Source organism: Sardina pilchardus, chromosome 2 (assembly GCF_963854185.1).
Source record: "Sardina pilchardus chromosome 2, fSarPil1.1, whole genome shotgun sequence".
NCBI lineage: Eukaryota > Metazoa > Chordata > Actinopteri > Clupeiformes > Clupeidae > Sardina > Sardina pilchardus.
Window position 1 is genome coordinate 5,558,607 of NC_084995.1, and position 19,167 is coordinate 5,577,773.

The 19,167-nt window shown below is 40.2% G+C and overlaps 2 protein-coding genes across 4 annotated transcripts in view; one reads left to right on the forward strand and one right to left on the reverse strand.

The window, feature by feature from the left end:
* atg9b (autophagy related 9B) overlaps positions 1-19,167 on the forward strand; it is an 839,198-nt gene that overhangs the window by 244,735 nt on the left and 575,296 nt on the right. The window lies entirely within an intron of this gene.
* atr (ATR serine/threonine kinase) overlaps positions 1-19,167 on the reverse strand; it is a 163,624-nt gene that overhangs the window by 120,157 nt on the left and 24,300 nt on the right. For 2 of the 3 annotated variants that reach the window (XM_062517183.1, XM_062517177.1), the window contains exons 7-14: positions 17,783-17,997; positions 16,881-17,033; positions 16,353-16,551; positions 3,428-3,678; positions 3,148-3,335; positions 2,945-3,045; positions 2,668-2,839; positions 46-216 (exon numbers count right to left, since the gene is read on the reverse strand). In XM_062517183.1, coding sequence (XP_062373167.1) covers positions 46-216; positions 2,668-2,839; positions 2,945-3,045; positions 3,148-3,335; positions 3,428-3,678; positions 16,353-16,551; positions 16,881-17,033; positions 17,783-17,997 — 1,450 coding nt within the window. The remainder of the gene's footprint in view (positions 1-45; positions 217-2,667; positions 2,840-2,944; positions 3,046-3,147; positions 3,336-3,427; positions 3,679-16,352; positions 16,552-16,880; positions 17,034-17,782; positions 17,998-19,167) is intronic. The other variant, XM_062517190.1, reaches the window with a different exon arrangement.

Here is a 19,167-nt window from a genome sequence, read left to right on the forward strand (position 1 = left end):
TTAAAGACATGCTTCTTAAAAAAGAACAACAAAAAAAGGACATACATTGAGGAATCGGTTGAGGTCAGGGAAATCAAAGACTTGGGCCACGTGAAAGAGGACGTCCAGGGCCACCTCCCTCTGGTGAGCTGCCTCTTCACGAAGAGCCTCACTGCTCTGATCTGGGGTAGAGCGCAGCGCTGTGATGTGACGCGAGTGAATGGATTCCACAAGAAACTGTAAGAAATGATCATACACACAATCTCTAATTGCCATTTTAGCAAATTTAACTTTTCTCTTCACCTTTATGATCAATTACTTTACAATGCAAATAAGTCTTTGTATTTCATCATCAAAAATGTATCATTTGACCATAAAGTGCCCACAATAGTATTCAGCCCAAAGGTATTCAAACGTAATCTAAATTTTCAAGCATAACAGTGTCCTGTTATAAATAAAATGTTTAGCATCAAACTAAAGTGGCAATGGGATGTGAAGAATTGACTGTTTGAATTTAATGCTAAAAAACCTTTGCTGTGCATTGCCCAGCTATCCAATAAAATCAAGATGCTGAGCAGCTGTCCCCAAAACATCTTCGCTCATTACATCACCTTGTACCTGAAGAGCTGCTAATGAGAAAGTGTACAGAAGTGTCACAGGCATATGTCCGCACTATCATAGATGGTGTAAGTAGGTATGACTATCTTGGAGGCAGTATCAACTAGAAAAGCACTCAGAGAGCGCTGACCTCCACCAAGTGAAAACATAACCGCCTTCTGGACCCAGACGGTGATATGGATGGCTCCCAAAATGTAATCGCTTCTTCCTTGGGTCGTTTCAGACCTTCCCTGAAAATTTCATCGAAATCCATTCATAACTTTTTGAGTTATCTTGCGAACAAACAGACAAACAAACAAACGCAGATGAAAACATAACCTCCTTGTGCCTCTTGTGCAGTAGAAATAAAGCACAGACTCCCCATACTAATGTTCAATCTTAAAAGATTGAGCTTAGTATGGTGATAGCCAGACTAATATGTATTTATCAATTCCGAATTCTAGGGAGTTTTTCCTCGCCCCTGTCACTCATGGGCTCTCTCTGAATATTTAACACCCTGTAAAGCACCCTGAGACATGTGTAATGTTTTGGCGATCTATAAGTGAAATTAAATTGAAATTGAAATAATCCATTAAGACATTTTTGAAACACATTATGTTAATGGTCTTTCTTGTAGTTAGCTGACTAGCAGTGTTGGGTGTAACGCGTTACACTAACGAAAATACTTTTCCTGCCAAAAAGTAAGGTAACGCGTTACCTACCGACAATTTAGTAACCTAACGCCGTTTATTTTTCGATCCGCCGCAACGTTACTTTTTATTTACCACTCATCTGCCGGGCGCTTGTGCAGTCACAACTCACGCGCGAGTTATCATTCCACACTGCTTGGAGGCAAATTTGAGCCACAATAACATTAAGAACAACTTAATGCAGGACTGGCCTCAGAATTAAAAGGCTATGCTCACTGAATATGCTGGCCCTTCAGTTTGGCAGATAGAAATCAGGCGAAGGCAGGCTTAATACATGGGAGGCAGGCAACCTACAGTATTCCACATCAGCACAAAATGCGTGATTATATCTCATCAGGAGCAGTCTTTTGAAACGTTTATCTGAGAGTCTGTTTCTTCTGGGGGTAAGAAAGGGTAGCCCACCGATGCACTGGATGGTGTAGCAGTGTTGTATTCATGAACATAGCTCTCACTCGGGGGAATCGGTTTATGACCTCTAACTCTGAGCCCGACCTCAGGTAGCCTAGACGGGCTTTCGTTCTATCTCTCCCGTTGTCACGCAATGTAGCCTAATAAACGTTAGCTCGCATTGCGTCTGGTTAGGACATTCCTTTAGCTTTGAAACATCACTATTTTACTTAGACTAGCCTACATGCCATCCAACTACCTAAAATCCACCTCCGTCATACTATGTTCTGAGCGTCTGTATTTCAGCTTGGATACAACGTGACAGTTCATTTAAACTTCACAATTTCTTCACATATCGCTGAGTGATTTATTATTAGCTGTGAAAAGTCAGGGTTGATTATCGTGGGATATTTCAGCTCATGGAACGTCTCTCGGCCAATCAGAAACAAATAAACAGCTCCATAGAGCACAATAATGTTTAATATTGTTGTTTAGTGGTGGTGTTTAAACCAACAACCCAATGCACTTGCTGTGCTCTGTGCCATTTTGAAAAAGAGCAGGAAATAAATATCTATTGTCCTTCATAGTAGAACTTTCACAACACATATAGGAACAGTTCTGCCAAAAGTCGAGCAACATCAAAGTAACGAAAAAGTAACGAGTAACGTAATAAGTTACTTTCTTCAGAGAGTAACTAAGTAAAGTAACAGGTTACTTTTTAAAAGAAGTAACGAGTAACGAGAAAAGTTACTTTTTATAAGTAACTTCCCCATCACTGCTGACTAGTTCAGAGTATTGTAGTATGGCTAAGAACATAAGTTAAATGCGAGGAGCCATTGAGTGAGTCTTAATCTGAATAATTGTTTATTAATTTCCAGTGTTGGGGGTAACGAGTAGGCTGTACCAGAAAATAATGTTTAGCTACTTGTGCATGGCACTATAGCTTGTTAAGTCAGATGTTGCAAAATATGCATGTTGCATGCAGGGCACTCACTTGGCAGACTGGTTTACGATACTGGTTGAAAAAAGACTGCAGTTTCAAGCCCCTTGATGTGGCCAAGGCCTGGATCTCAGTGTAAGCCACCATGGACACTTGTGTAGTCTTGGACAGTAGAAAGTGCAAGAGGTGCAGCAGAGCAAAGGACACAAGGCTACCTTTTGCAGCTCTGACCAGAGAGAAAGAAAACCATGTCTTTGATATTATTACTGCTACATACAGAGACAAATTTCAAATTATTTCTGAATTAATTCTGTACTTTTAAAGAGATTACCTCCCAATTTCTCCTGTAGCAAAGATGAGCGTGCTTTTCAAATCATTGTTTCTTCCAATCTTTGCGTTGTTGTAGGCTTCTTTCAACCGGCTAGCAAGGACCTTTAACAGAATGGACATCAATGACATCATGGCACTATTACATTGTTCCATATTTCCAATCTATGTCAGTGAGTGATAAGTTGATGTAGGCAGTGAACATACATCTTTTAGGAAGTCATCACCATTCCATGATTCCAGCATGTTCTTTAGGTTCTTACTGAAGAGCATGCGTACCCCACGGTCGGGGTCCTCTATAAGGTCAACCAAAGCAGTTACCAGTGCTTTAGTATCTGGGTCACAATGGCTCAAATCCAAGTGCATACACAGATGAGGAATATTCTCCATAAAAGCTGAGTGAAGAGAAGCAGAGATGCCTGTAAACCTATCAAGTAAACACTACAGCTAGACCAGATGCTTTTATTGTAGAGAACAATTTCCTCACCTTGTTTCACTGGACTATCTTCCTGAGGCTTAAGTAGTGTAAGGAAGGGTGTGAGGATAGAAGCACCAATAGTGGTAGTTCCATCAGAGTGAGTGTTTGCCATTGTAAAGTTTGCACAAAGATATTTGGATGACATTACAGATTTCTCTAGAAGCTGGAGTCGGGAGTTCTCTGACAAACAGCAGACCAGATGTCCAGAGATACCAGCTAACCGGACCTTCACAAGGGGTGAGCTGTCCTGCAACCTGTTTCTGTAAATATATGAGATGCATATACATATAGAAAGAAATGTTTACATATGAAAATGCTTCCATAAATCCTTGTGGCAAACAAAATGATCTCGCATTTTCTCATTTTCATAATAAGACTAACATTGTGGGACAGCTACAGGGAGAAAGAAATATATGTATGAGGTCAGGTACTTACAGTACCCTCCAGAATTATTGGCACCCTTGGTAAAAGTTGACTAAAAATAGGTATAAAAAATTATCTTTTGGTGATATATTGTACTCCCACAATGAAAACAATGAGGAAAAATACACCCTGCAAGGGAAGCAAGTTTATTCTGAGAAAAAGGAAAATCTCATAAAGAAATAAATATTTTTAACAAAAACACATTGCTCACAATTATTGGCACCCCTGAAACATTATGTACAAAATGTAACAGGAGCATTTTTCTTATGTAAATGCAACTTTTTAAAGTAAATCAGAGTGTCTGTGAACTTTCAGAAGTAGTTCATGACGTTCTTTTTCACTATGGTATGAAAATGAAGTCACTCAGAGGCTAAATCCTCTAGTCATTTTTCAACATTGGAGAGACAAGAGAATACACTACATTGAAATAAAAAGAAAGTGTGTTGACAATTGTAAGTAAGAGAATGTCTATGGAAACAAGGTATTTGTTGAACATGCCTATATTTCCAGTTAAAATGATGATTAAAAGGTTCTAATCATCTGGAAATATGACAAACATGCTTGGACAAACACCCATGGCTATTTTGCCCCCACAAACAGTATGGAGGATGAGCTGTACTTGAACGATACCCCTGCATTTGTCCATTCCCATGCAATTCCTCCTGCACGAAGGCCATCACATTGTCTATGTCCGACTGATTTCGCCTCCTGCACAGTCCAAGTTCACGACACTGCCTCTTCAAGGTCCGGATAGAAATCACGATACTGTTTACCATTAACGAAAAATAATTGTTCGTCGTCGTTGAAAAACGGTCAACGAATTCAGTCAATGTAAGCTACAAAATCTCACCCATGGCTGGAATTGAACCCGAGTGGATTGAGTGCTAGACGAGAGAGAAAGCATTGCACTTTAAGCCTACATAACACACTATCCAAAGCAAACATAGCCTATTTGAAACCTTCGCACATGAAGGCATTCAATAGAAGAGCAATTAGCATAGCCTAGTTGTCTTGTGCGATCATTCCCCCTCCACCATACACTCGTCTAACCAGTTCACTTGCCGACCAGCTACGATTGGTCACAAATGCTGGCCTATTACGTGCAGAGGCAGTTTGAAAGACAACTGTTCAACCCACCCACAGGCTTCAGCTCTGTGAATGGTCCGACCCCAGACTATACATTTCTGTATAGTTTGGCTTGCCAGGCTAGCTCTTTTCAGCAGACATCGCAAACATACAACATTCGCAAAACGGAGAACATCTTTTACTCATCATTTTTAACTACTTCTCGCGCCTATGCCTGCTCAGCATAGCCTATTGCTCTCTCTATCTCCCTCCCTCCGAGGAACAAGATGCTTCTCCCAAAATGAATGAAAATTGTTTTAGAAAGTAGCCTGTTAAATGCGCCATAAAATCCAGGCTACTATTTTATTGAAACCAGACTAGGTTAGGCTTCGTCTTTGTTCCAGGTCTGTGATCATTCTCGGCTGCACGAACATAGACTACCTATTAAATGAATAGAAGTGATTTGGGGAGTGAATTAGAGCTAGCCACCCATTCATTTTAGAGCTTAGATTATCTGCCAAATCCCGACCTGCGGGCCGGTGTTACGGATCTCGAGATCCAACAACACCGGTGTTGGGTCGAAATTGTTCATCCCTCAGTTCCATCGGGTCAGGCTCCTAATCACAGAATGCATGCCTCCATTTTAAAAAAGCCTATAAATAACATTTCTAAGTAACATACAAAATGTAAAAACGAAATATAAAAAATAAAATACTATGACAAAGTTAAGTCAAGTTTCCTTAAGGTTTGTTCAAGAACTCTTCCAGAGTTTTTATCTCAAACAACACAAATCAACACAAATCAACAGATAACTCAAACGTGCTGTAGCCTATGTCATCATGAAACAACCACAGACTATCAACACGGTCTGACACGAATGACACATGGCTTACAGTGCAAACTGAATTCATGACCAAACGATTTGATTCGTGCACGAAGCGCCATCTAGCTATCATTATGTGTAAGTAACAGCGTCCCAGTCTGAGGACTCAGCGGTCTTTTGACCGCCTCAGCCGCGCTTTAAGTAGTTCACACCAGCACGGAGCCTCTAGTAGGACATCAAAGCGGTCTAATGACCGGGGCACGGCACTTCTAGGTATAAGTAGGTCAGAACGGCACTGCGCTTCTAGTGTTAAATGTGCAAATCGGACTTTGCTGTTGTAGTAGGGTGGTAGAATATGCTAAGGTAGCAAACTAGCACAAAATCTCAAAATTGACCAGTGCTAAAAAAAACTATGTTTTCACCTGCCGTGCCTCGCCTTAAGGTGCATGGTATCATGAACACCAAGAAAAACCTGAACATTTTCAAAGGAAATCAAACAATCTCTGCCAAGGCCCTAGAAGTTGGTCATGATTGGATCATTCATGAGGTCAATGAACCAAAACAAATGTCCAGATCAAAACAAATATGGTTTACTGAACACAAAATCAAGCTTCAGACATTGCCATTGCAGTCCCCTGATCTAAACTCCATAGAAAAACAGTGGGATGAGTCAAAGAGGAGAATGCACAAATGTGGACCTAGCAATCTGGACGATCTGGGGAGGTTTTGTAAAGATGAATGGTCTTAAATTCCTTACTTTGTACAGATGGTACGGGTTGAGAATGCTCCTTTCTTTGCCGCACATCGGGAATCCCGAAGGTGCAGTATTGTAATTAAAACTGCAACCGCAAGGAGACAACATAAGACCGCCCTAATAACATGCAGGTTCGGCTCATGCCGGAAAAACACGATAAAACCCGAAGACACGGCGCTGGTGACAAGCGGAGAAAAGAGCAGATCGCAGTTGCAGAGTTTTGAAATGTTTTACAACCCAGCTGGTATCCGCTGTTAATTCCGACATATCCCCACTCCAACATTGACGTCCAATTGTCGTAGTGGAGGCATGTCCCATACTCCGACATTTTCTGTTTACATGGTCGCAGTGGTGGTATTTAACTTTTTTTCTCAAACAACGTGCCTTTCCGACATGAGGTCATTAATAGGCTATTAATGTCATAACTATTAGCCTATCATTAGGCTTACTAGGCATGGCTGTAGGCAGCTATGAGGCCACTGAGATCTGGACCTCATCAGTTTTGAGAGCTGGAAATACATGTGTTTGCTAAATATCGGTATATTGTTGTGCATGTTGCATGCGCGACTCGGGGAAGTGAAAGCAGTTCTGTATAGACATTGCAAGTTTTCATGGTGATCATCGGCGCAGCTGTAGCTGATTGTGAAAGCCGATTGGAAATACATAAGTTTAGAGCGAACGTTTCAACTATGTTTGCCATGGTGGACAAAAAACACTAAAATAAAACAATAGCCTATATAACTGTAGTGCGTAATGGACACGGCTCTATCCTAAATAATTTTCGAGGTTCGCCATTTGGTAATATGACCTTTCCTTACTGACAATAATTTAGATTGAGCACAACTAAAGTTGCACGAAGGCAAAATACAGTCCTAAGCCTATTATATATAGCCTGGCCAATTAATAGCCTATTGTAGATGTGCAAAACCAGCATTTGTGTGCGTGCTTGCCGGTGAGTTGTAGCCTAAAATGATCATAACATCTGATTATTAAAGTATGTCTATAGGCTATAGGCTACTCGTAAGAGAAGAGCTGGTTTAAAATTCAAGTAACGTGCGCTATTTAACCCCTCAAGACCGACTGTATTGCAGTCTGCCGAAACAGCCAGGCGACGCTCACAACCCATTCATTAGTTTTGGGCACGAATTAATGGGTTTGCCCTTAGTTTAAATGGGAAAGCGCGCGGCAACTATTGTTATGTATGGAGCCGGCTTAACAAAGTTTTGTGCGTTAGAGATTCCTGCATGCTGCATTACCGTGACCCTTACCTTGTGGATTATTTTTTCTCATTGGAATAGCAGGACAGGATGCCTTTTATCTAACAAGCGCGATAGCTGAGATTGTTGGAAGGACTAGGGGGGTATTCCATGAACCTCGCTATACAAGGCGGCGCTCAAAAGAAATAGCCTGGCTTGAACTAGCGTGTACTTTCACTTCAGGCTGAAGCCGTTCCATTAACTCAAGTTAGCTGCATCTTGCCCTCGTTTATTCAAACGAGGCTAAAATCAGCTTCATGTATGCTCGTGCACGAGGTAGAAAAGTAGACCAAAACCATAGATTGACGAAAAGAGGATACATGTCGTAAAATTAAGGCAAACTAGAAGATTTCAGTTCGATTTACAAGCGCCATCTACAGGATTTTCATCGCAAGTAATCAAATTGAACACGAGAGAAAAAAATAGAGTTGCCTAAAAAGGAGAATAACGAAATCGTACTGTAAATCGCTAAACAGTAATTATGATGGTTTGAATTGGGACTTTGATTGTCTTCACTCTGAACAAAACGAGTGAATAAGTAGGCTATTTAAACTCAAAACAACGTTGGCAGCTATTCAACATTAAAGATAGTTTGTAGATTAAAAGGGTTCACTCTAAAATATTTTTTCGGTGGTCATAAAATAAATTAGTATTGTCCTGGGAGTATTGGGAGAAAACCTATTGTCTCCCATAAGCATATCTATAGTTCTGCCAAATATCTGAAATGCAATAATGGCTTTCAATATGTCATTTCATATTTAATTTGTGTAATACAGTTGGTTTGATATCCGAACTATAGGCCTAATCAATAGACTATATGAAGCGGTTTTAATTATTAGGCTATAGTCTTTACAGAATTAGGCTGTAGGCTGGCTTGCCTCATCGTATAGCCCACTGACAGCCTGCCTACTGTCACTGAACAAGCTACTACATGACCCTTTATCAATAGTGATGCCTTTCATTAAAGAGTATAACTAAACATGGCAATATTAATGTGTTAACATAGCCTATGTAAATTCATCGCATGGGAACCGAACCCGAGAACACGCAAAACATCTCGATTGATATCCTGTCACGCTGCGCATGACACCACGGAAAACGTACTATGTGCAGAGCCACAAGATTCCTTGGATCACACACAGATCAAGTTTAAACAATGTAAGTTGCATAATTTTCAGAAATTCTTTGAAACTAGCAAATAGGTAGCCTCAATCAATGCTTGCAACACTGTCGGAAAAAAGTTTCTCCTTCTATTTTTTAAGTTGTAGGCTACAGGTGACGAAAGCACAGGTTGACGGAACCAACGGTTTGGGACTCGTTTTCCGACTGGTGTTTTTTTTTTGCAACACAGATTAATTTAGCTCGGCAGTTAGCCTGCCACCGACCAGGTTAGTTCAGAAGCATATGTTACTCCAGCAACTCAGCTGAGATTCCTGTTAGCCGGAGTAATGGAACCGAACTCTCTCTAAAATTAGCGAGGCTTATCAAAGTTAGCAGCGATTTACGGTTAGCTCGCTTGATGGAATACCCCCTAGGCTACTCAACAAACTTGTTTTTCGTTTCTGGGAGATCTTGTTATCGTTTTGGACTGTCGGATTCTTATGCGTTTGGACTTATGGACAAAGAACTTTGGGGGGTGGTTGTTAGTGCTTTACAAAGCTTTGTGTTAATAAGCAAGAGTCGGGCCTTCAGCTCACTGCGCGATGCAGTTGCACGCTAGGTGGCCAAGAACTCATTTACTGTTTACGACACAATACAGTGTGATATGTGTTTTTCGTTCCTTAGATTTAATGCATGTTTGACATGTAAACAGGCCTTCTGCCCGTCAACTTAAGGCCTTCTTGTGTATGGGGTTGCTCACATCCGCCCGTAACCTTATATTATGTGCGTAGTGGCAGTATACTCTTGATTATAATAAGAGGCAAATTGTTACAGGACAACCTAAACTGACTTCCCCAATGCTTCCCCGCAGCACATTTCATTTTAAAAGCATGTAATATAGGATGACTAAAGTCTATGGACTTGCTATATTAAATCCATAGCCTAATAATTTGGCTATGTGCCAGGTCCGATTTCGCAAGTGATGTAGGCTACATTTAAAAATCGACAGCCGTCTGTAAGACTAAGGCCAAAACTTATTTATCGTAGTCTAGGCTACTGTATTCACCCACAATAGGCTATCCACTTTTTCGAAAAGAATGAAATAAGGCAGTAGACCAGGGCTATTCAACTTCAGTACCAAGAGGGCCGAATGAAAAAATCACTGGGTTTTCAGGGGCCGCATAAAATAAGACGCCGCAAAATAATTGTATCCAACAATATTTGATAAAATCAGAGTAAAATTCAGTTCAATTCAATTTAATTTTATACACTGGCATAGAAACTAAGAACATAGCCTAGCCTATTATCCATATCCATAAAAAAATCTTCTCAGACAGGTGATAGGCTGCCACACAAACTATACAAGTATTTGAAAACACCCAGGCTAACCATAGTATTTCATACCTGATGTCTGATAGCTGCCATATCATGCATCAGTGGGAAAAATTGCAGTGTTGATTTAACTAGCCTACTTCAAGATAATTAGGCTCATAAGTGTTTCAAACACACACAGTAGCCTACACCGCCAATCTCTCAAATATACTTAGCATTGAATTTAAAGAAAAAGTAATGTCAGCTCTGCCTCTGTTTATCTATTTCACAATTTCTTACCGCCAAAGATTCTAAACTTCGAGCCTGCGCAAATCACAAACAATAACATTCCCACGAGTGGAGTGAAGATGGCTCTGTCTAAAGAAACGTCTAATTGACAACGAGAATCGTTCATTTTACCCTCTGCAACAAGTACGAGACTTTCATGTTTATTGTGCAACGAATCCATCGCTGTAAAGAAGGAATATAAAGTCAAGAGGCAATTCTCTACAAACCACAGCTCCTTCACTAACTTTCCCGAGGGCTCGGAGGAACGGAGACCGGGTAGGCTATGATTGTAACATTTTTGATTTGCGCACGCTCGAGGTTTAGAATCTTTGGCGGTAAGAAATCGTAATTTAATCAACATTTAATGATAACATTTAAAACTAGTTACACATTTGGAAATGTCAGTTTGTGTAGTGATGTGCTGTGTTCTCTGAGTGAAGATAACTGGAAGAATTAGTCTGGCCAATAGGGGCGGGCCGACAGTGCGCTACTCGCCAATCATATGAAGATCTATGCACACCCGTCAAAGCAGTTCATTCTCATGACGAGAAACGCGGGCCACAGGAAATTTGAAGCGGGCCACATCTGGCCCGCGGGCCGCTAGTTGAATAGGCCTGCAGTAGACTAAAGATATGGACTGCAAGAGTAGCCTAGCCTACAGCAGCTTTCAGACACTCAAGGTGAGGAGGTGCTCCATCACTGTGCTGGACGGGCTTTGTTTCAGGAAACATTCTTCAACACTCTGTGAAAGACCTCCGATGCGCACTGATAGCGTAACTCAGGAGGATATAATTGAGCCTAAATAATAGAATGAATAGAAATAGAATGTCCCACTCGTCTAACCAGTTCACTCACATTACCTATATGCGGCATTGAGGACGACTGCCTCCCTCCCCCCCCCCTCTCTCGACAGACACTTGTTGCCTGACACTAATTATGTAAATGTGAAAATGTGTGTGTGAATGCTGACCCACGAATTCACATAGTTTACTTAAAATTTAGAAAAAAATGTAATTCTTTTCAGCAGACATCGCAAACAATTTTTTTTTCCCCGCACAACTGAGAACAACTTTCATTTTTTTAAATATATATATTTTGGAGCGATTTATGCTTTTCCTTAGTAGGATCCGGAGCGGCTAACGGAGTGAGATTTGAACCCTGGTCGCCGGCGTGCGTTGCAAGTGCCTCAACCAGTAGCGCCACAGCTGACGTCTCTTTTTTCATAGCGCTTATGCCTATTTCTTATGCTTTGGTTTGCAGAGTAATCCTCATGAAAATGTAGTAATGAAAATGAAATGAAAATGAAAATGAAAATGCCTACTTTCGCGGGGGGCAGAGACATTTTTCAAAGTTAATACCTAGGCCCTCTACGAAATACAGCTTCCCATGCGTTACCAGTGCTTATGGCTGACTATTTCAACAGTTGCCAACAAATATAAGGGATTCAGTCAGTCGTGTTTATTTAATATTCGCAGCATGCACTTGAAACGCCGATCAAAAGTTCTGACATGTTAAACTGACTTCAGTCATTAATTCACCACATGATAAAATGCTGTCGTATAGCTTGACGCACAGTATACGGTAGTCTATGCCTATCTCTGAATCAACATGAACATGCATACCTAGATATATACAAGTTGCTAGACATTTATTTTGCGGAGCTAGGCCTACTAGTCGATGGTTACAATGAATCACCCTCACTGCCCTATCGCATATAGCTGAGCATCCATTGTAACAATGTTACAAAATGTGCGATCTTCTCCGTGCATGTACGGTTATAAGTATAAGTGACAGTAGTTATAAGTGACAAGCGTAGGCATGTATTAAAGAGATTTCTGTTAAATATTTTTTTTTTCAGTTGTCAAAAGTGGTGGGGACAAAATCTGTGATAACAAAAGTGCTGGGTACATATACCCAGCGTCCCCGGTTAGAATGAACGCATGCCTCCGTTTTAAAATAGCCTATAAACATTTCTAAGTATTCCTAGCATAGGCCTATAAATGTAGCCAGTCTCAGATTAGGATTTTGCAAAGACTGTGGGTCACTATTTACCAGACTGCTACTAGATTCCTTCAAATTATTTCCATCGTGCACTAGGCTACACGTCATCATCAACAGGAACTCATATGACTTTGATATGCCTACTCATATAATTTTTTTTTTTTTATACTTTTTTATTTTGTCAAAGGAAACATACATGTCCAAATAATAATAATGAGTAATAATAATCATAATGATAATTATACTCATATCAAAGTCATTTTTTCGCGTTTCTGCAGCATTGTTTCATGTGTGACATCCCTAACAGATATAGAGCTGTTCTGTCACGTAGAATAACTAGACTAATAATTTATAAGAAATGAAATAACAAATAATCATATAAGCTACAGCTGTCGCCTATTTTGCCCCTTCCTGTTTCGTGTTAGAGTGAGGTCACTATTGTTTTTTAATGTTCACGTCACTATTTGCATGAGCCACGACTGAAAAGACTTCCGATAATATCAAACATGTTTGATATTGTCGTAACGGCAAAACTAGAAAAAGACTGACTCCGACGGACTTAAAACCGCTCAGATTGGCACCTTACACTAAACCATTTCGTTAATGGGAGCACGCCGCGATTCCATTACAACTCCCATGATTTCCGCCCGATTTTGGAAATTTAGTCGCCGACTGTTAAAACAGACCAAAATCGTACAATGTAAGCCAGCCTTAATGCTCATTCTGGTAGGCCATGACAAGATAGAAGCCTATAGCCTACAGAAGTGTAAATGTGTATCAATCAATATACAAGTATTCAATGAAATATATCTAAACTAGGCTCTGATTTAAGCTCTAAGGTTGCCTATATCTGAGTATGAGAAAAGCAAACGGGCATTAAAGGTATACTATGCAGGATTGGCGATTTCCTCGCCGGTTTCGCTTTCACTTTTCATTTTCGCTCGTTTTATGCTTGCATATTTCTCTGCAGAGCTTCCCCTACAGCTTTAGCGTGTATATTTGACAAAACTCCTCAATCGGTCAGTCTGTCGTGCCTTTTCATGAGACTTTACATGACACTTCCTGGATCAGAGCATGGGTGCGTGCCCGGTGTCTCCTGAAGTTGCAAGTGTGGTTTTACCGCTACAGACCACTAGAGCGGCCAAAAAAAACACCGTTCGACCGGTAATGACCCATTTAATCATATATAACAGTATGGAACGAATTGATTAACTGAAAAACGTTGCATAGTATACCTTTAAGGGTGATTAAGGCGAGACACGGCAGGTGAAAATATTGTTTTTCCATGCATCGGCCAATTTTGAGATTTTATGCTAGTTTGCCACCTTAGCATGTATTCTTTCACCCTACTACAACAACAAAGTCTGATTTGCACATTTAGGTGTTTATTTCATGACATTTTGTCTACTCGCGCCTATATATTTTTCCTAATTTCACCAAAAGTTCCCATTCTTAAGTGTCATGTCCTACCGTGACTGTGATCCGAAGCATATCGTACATGACACCGTTAGAAAGCCCTGTTCCTTTTGCATGACGCTATGCATCCAAATATGGGCATTTCCTTTGTATTAGCAACCAATCGCAAAAGTTCATAGGCGGGTCTAGGCTTTAGAACGGTATCTCAATGGCTGTGTTTCTATGGTTTCAAGGCTGTTTTCTCGAAACGAGTTTCCTCCGGTTTCCTCTCCCACTCTAAGCTCAAAAATTCCACTTCTGTATCACCTACATACACCAAACTTTCCAGTTTTATTCCCAAGTATATTGTAAAGACTTGTCCAGAGGGGTTTGTTGATTTATAATTCTATGCCTGATTTATATGACATTTTATTCTTAAAAATGAGGCGAAAATCAAAATGTTATGGGTATTGGCAGTTTTTTCAGGTTTACTGGAAAACAAAATGAAATATCCATAAACCCCTCTGAACATGTCTTTGCATCTACTATATTTACAAAATGAAAAAAGAATTTTGGACCTGGCTTTGTCTAATGTTGAGTTTTCGTGGTTTGAAATATATGAAAATTAGCGCATAATTAATGAGATAACGCCTAATTAGCATATTTAAACATTAAATTACATAAAACTTGAAATAAATTTTTTTCACACATTTATGTGAGTAATCAGCTGGTGAAGTTTCATGAAGATATCTTTAAGTTAAAAGACTCTATTCACCTGTAGTGTCTCGCCTTAAAGGGCCCACACACACACACACACACACACACACACACACACACACACACGACAGTTCCTTATTGGAAACGTTTGTATTGTAGTACAGGCCATTGACATAGGGATATGCTCCACTCAAGTCATTTTATAACCAAGAAAAACTAGTATTGACAAAGAAATCCCTAAGTAAATCGATATCGAATCGAATCGAGAATCGGATCGGATCGTGACCTTGCGGATCGGAATCGAATCGATTCAGGAAATCTGGATCGATGCCCAGCCTTAATTACAAGTAGGGGTGCCAATAAATGTGAGTGACGTGTTTTTGTTAAAAATATTTATTTATTTATGAGATTTTCCTTATTCTCAAAATAATTTGCTTCCTTTCAATGTTGGATTTTTCCTCATTTTGTTTCATTGAAAAATTACAATAAATCACCAGCAGTATTATTTTTCATACCTGTTTTTAGTCAACTTTACCAAGGGTGCCAATAATTCTGGAGGGTACTGTATGTCAGACTGAGACAAAACACAGTCTGGTCTGAAATTTCCTAGTTCATCTGTTAATTTTCTGAGGACCCCCCATAATGATAACAATTAAAGGCACCCTTAGAGGAATAGTTTGGAATTTTGGACATAGGAGCTCATTTCTAACGTAGTCAGTGACATTAATATTCCGATTATGGACCTTATTCTGAATATCGACAATATCCCGAATACGGTGTTTACATGAGTTATTAAAAGAATACTCTGTTCATATTCCCGTTTACATGACACGCAGCATACTCTGATTAATAACAAAGTTTAAACGTTCCTTCCCTGAATGTTTCCATAGTAACTTTATCCCTAGCCTAAGCTATGCTGCCACTTAAATCGGTACTATGCTGTCCAACGTGTGTTTCTTCCTCGCCCCAAAGTGTAGCATACCTTCTTCTTCATTCCCGACATCTTTTTTGAGGCTCCACTTATAAATAACTTTGAAAAGTTTGCCGCCAACATTTTTTTTACTATCACGACAGAAGAAATACCATGGGCCGTCAAACCGTTTGTTATTTGCCATAATGCTCTGCTCCTGACTACCAGCAGTTTATTTTTGTCCTCTCTAGAGGACCTTTCTAAACTGGAATATCTCCCACACCATACATACTACTGAACTAACTCCTTTTGTTCTCTAAAGGGGACATCCAGGGCTTTTACATGATACCAAATTTATGGGAGTGGGGTTTTGGGAACTTCCTCCTTTTCTTCCTTGAAAATTGGGTCAATTTGACCCAGGACTTTACAAGAAAAAAAGAGGTTCCCAAAACCCCACCCCCATAAATTTGGTATCAATTAAAAGTCCTGAATGTCCTCTGTAGAGAACGATAGGAGTTAGCTCAGTAGCATGCATGGTCTGGGAGATATTCAAGTTTAAAGATGTCCTCCAGAGAGGACAAAACGAACCTCTGGTAGTCAGGAGGTTAATTGTTGCGAAATACCGTGAATAGAACGTCATTATTCCGAATAAGGTGCTTACATGTCTAAATAACCAGAATATGATCGTAATACTCCACCTATTTTATTCCGGTTATGCTTCCGAAAATGACCTTATTCCGGTTGAGGCAATCAGAAAAGACTGTTTACATGAGAGTGTCTTATTCTGAATATTGTCTTAACTGGGTTGATATCAGAATATTAATGTCCATGTAAAAGCACTCACTGTGATATAGGTCAGTGGTTTTGTTTTGTTTAAAAGGTTCACTTACAGCAGGACTTCATGGATGAGGCCGTAGGATTTGACACCAAGGTTGTGCAACAGGATAGGGAATCCTCGCACAGTCTCAGCCCTCACCTCCTCATTAATACTATGCAGGGCCCATCGATATACTGATGAACGCCAATCAGGACACACCTTCTTTGGAAGCAGTGACATCAGGAACACACAATGGGCTTGCATTTGAGGCGCTGAATTAGCATAATAAAAACAGAAAAAGTACAATCTAAACCAACAAAACAAATACTTGAATTGCACACACATAGTTAAAAAACAATAATTGTGAAAACAATAATTATTGGTCAACTAAAAGTAAAGACTCGGAGCAGCACAGATGAACTATAAACTGGATTCTAATTCAGGTACCTTTAAAATCCAGGTAAGGCACCTTAATTAAAATCCAGTTTATAGTTCATCTCTGCTGCTCCGAGTCTTTACTTTTAGTATATCTACACGGTCCCTTCTCTCGTCAATGGACAAACAATGAACAACTACAGAAAATGGCAGCAAAGCAGCTTACAGAAAAATGGAGCCAATTTCTGGGAGAGTGCAGTGGTATTGGCTGGGAAGTCAGCAGTCTGATAGACTGAGAGAGTATGGTGCTCCTGCACCCAAGGAATAGACAGCAACGCACATAAATACTTTTTCAGACTGGATTCCTGCGTCCTGTTGACTTTGCACACAAAATACAAGAATAAATGACTAAAGACAATCAAGTGCAAATCAGTGACAGTCATCAAGTGAAAACAAGTTGTTAACCTTGTTAAAAAGTGCATATGTGAACCAGTCGCTTTGCGCTCAATGCTATTTTGAGAAAAACCACGATAAACAAACGTTCGGGCTAAAATGTTGAATTTCACACTCTCGCTTAATTTGACAGTATGCAGTCTAAACGTTCATATTGTGAGGAAATTTCACGGAACAAACATAAGTTTTGACTCTTAAACTCGGTGAAGATTTAACACATTAGCAGTCATTCCCGTTGTCCACGCCACTTAAAAAGGAGAATTTCTCCTTTTCTGGCATGTTGTGAGAGTCGAACGACCATGTCAACTTTGAATGCGGTTATCTTAGCGATAGTTTTTCAAATACCCTCGATATACATATCGTTGGAAAGCTTAGTTTATGGCCGTTCATGTGAGCACACTTAATTTAGTAAATTTTACCAAAGCGACTGGTTTCGCTTTGCAGGGTCACATATGTGACTAAGTAAGGCACACTGCACTTGATGCCTCAATAAGGAGGCAAAGCCATGACCAGGGGGTTAAAATTGGGCCAGGGGTGTCCAGGCTCATCGCTGGCCATCACCCTTACTTTTACGGTGTCTGGTGCTGATCGGTATTGTGCCTGATCTTGCGCAATATGGACATTTGGAACAACACTCATGTAGCTGGCACACAAAAACAATCAGTAATTCCTTACTGGTAATGAAGAGTATGGCATCCAGGATTCTGATAATACATTCCATCCATGACTTCAGATCTTCTCCAACTGCACTTTTGACCAACAGTTTGTAACAGGAGTCCAACACCTGCACCAATGTCTTCTCCTGCAACCACACCAGCTTGTTGCCATTGTTGAAAGAGTTACTGAGGTCTTCGTTTTTTTCTCCCTCAGGCAAACACACTCCAGCTTCCCTACACATATTTAACACAAAGGAACTATGCTGATGTACTGAGTGATGTAATTTTAGACTTGAATAAAAACACATCAAAACAACATTTGAGAGGAAATGTAAAATGTGATTGAAGATATGTCCAGGAGGAGGATGACCAGGATGACCAGGATGGAGCTGGTTGGCTGAGAACAGACTTGCCTGACATCCTACCCACACAGCCCATCTTCAAACCCGCCCGAACACCAGGTGCCTCATGTACAAAGCTTGCGTACGCACAAAAATGCTGCGTACGCTAACTCTCACGCTCACGTCCGGATGTTCAAACACTGACTTGAACGTGAGAATGTGCGGTCCTCCACACAAGCTTCATGTCTGGCGTATGCACATTTCCAGTATGTATCGTCAGTTGGCGACACATAGAGGCAATGCAGCGCAACAACATTAGTTCAGGCATGCAAACTGGTCAGGGGTGAAAAAGGTGAGACTCTTCTCCGACCCCCCCCCCCCCCCCCCCCCGAAAAAAAAAAAAAAAAAAACATGGAAACAAATCTTCCAAAGTGTGAGGGACCCGCTTTCTTTCTTTCTTACCATCTCTCTCTTTCTCTGTGCTTACTTATTATGTACAGTACTTATTACACATTTCTGTTGATTTCATAGGCCTAATGGACACTTAAATCAGAATAAGGAAAAGTCTGAATATTTGTTGGACCAAACCAGGTAATCAATAATCTTGCTTGAGACACAATCCCTTTAAACATGCGTTAATGGTTTTTTTCCCCCCTCGCCGAAATCATGGCAAAGAGAGTGAAGAAGAGAAATTTCACCGACGCGGAGATTGAGGTACTTGTGGGAGAGGTGGAATCCAACCAGAAAATATTATTTGGAACACTAAATGCAAGTGTGACCAACAAAAGAAAAAGTGCTACCTGGAGGAAAGTGCTGACTGCTGTTAATGCCGTTGGGTCAGAGGAAAGATCACCAGATGAAATAAAAAAGAAATTATTTCATCTCAAAATTAAAGCCATAAAACACGTCACAGCCCACAGACATATTGCAAAATTGTTAAATTATTAATTGATTCATTTTATTAATTAGAACAGGAACATGTGTGAAGTTTGAGATTGCTGAACGCTGTGACTCGTATAATGGGTTATATTTGTAGTTTCACTGTTCTACCACTAGATTTTGT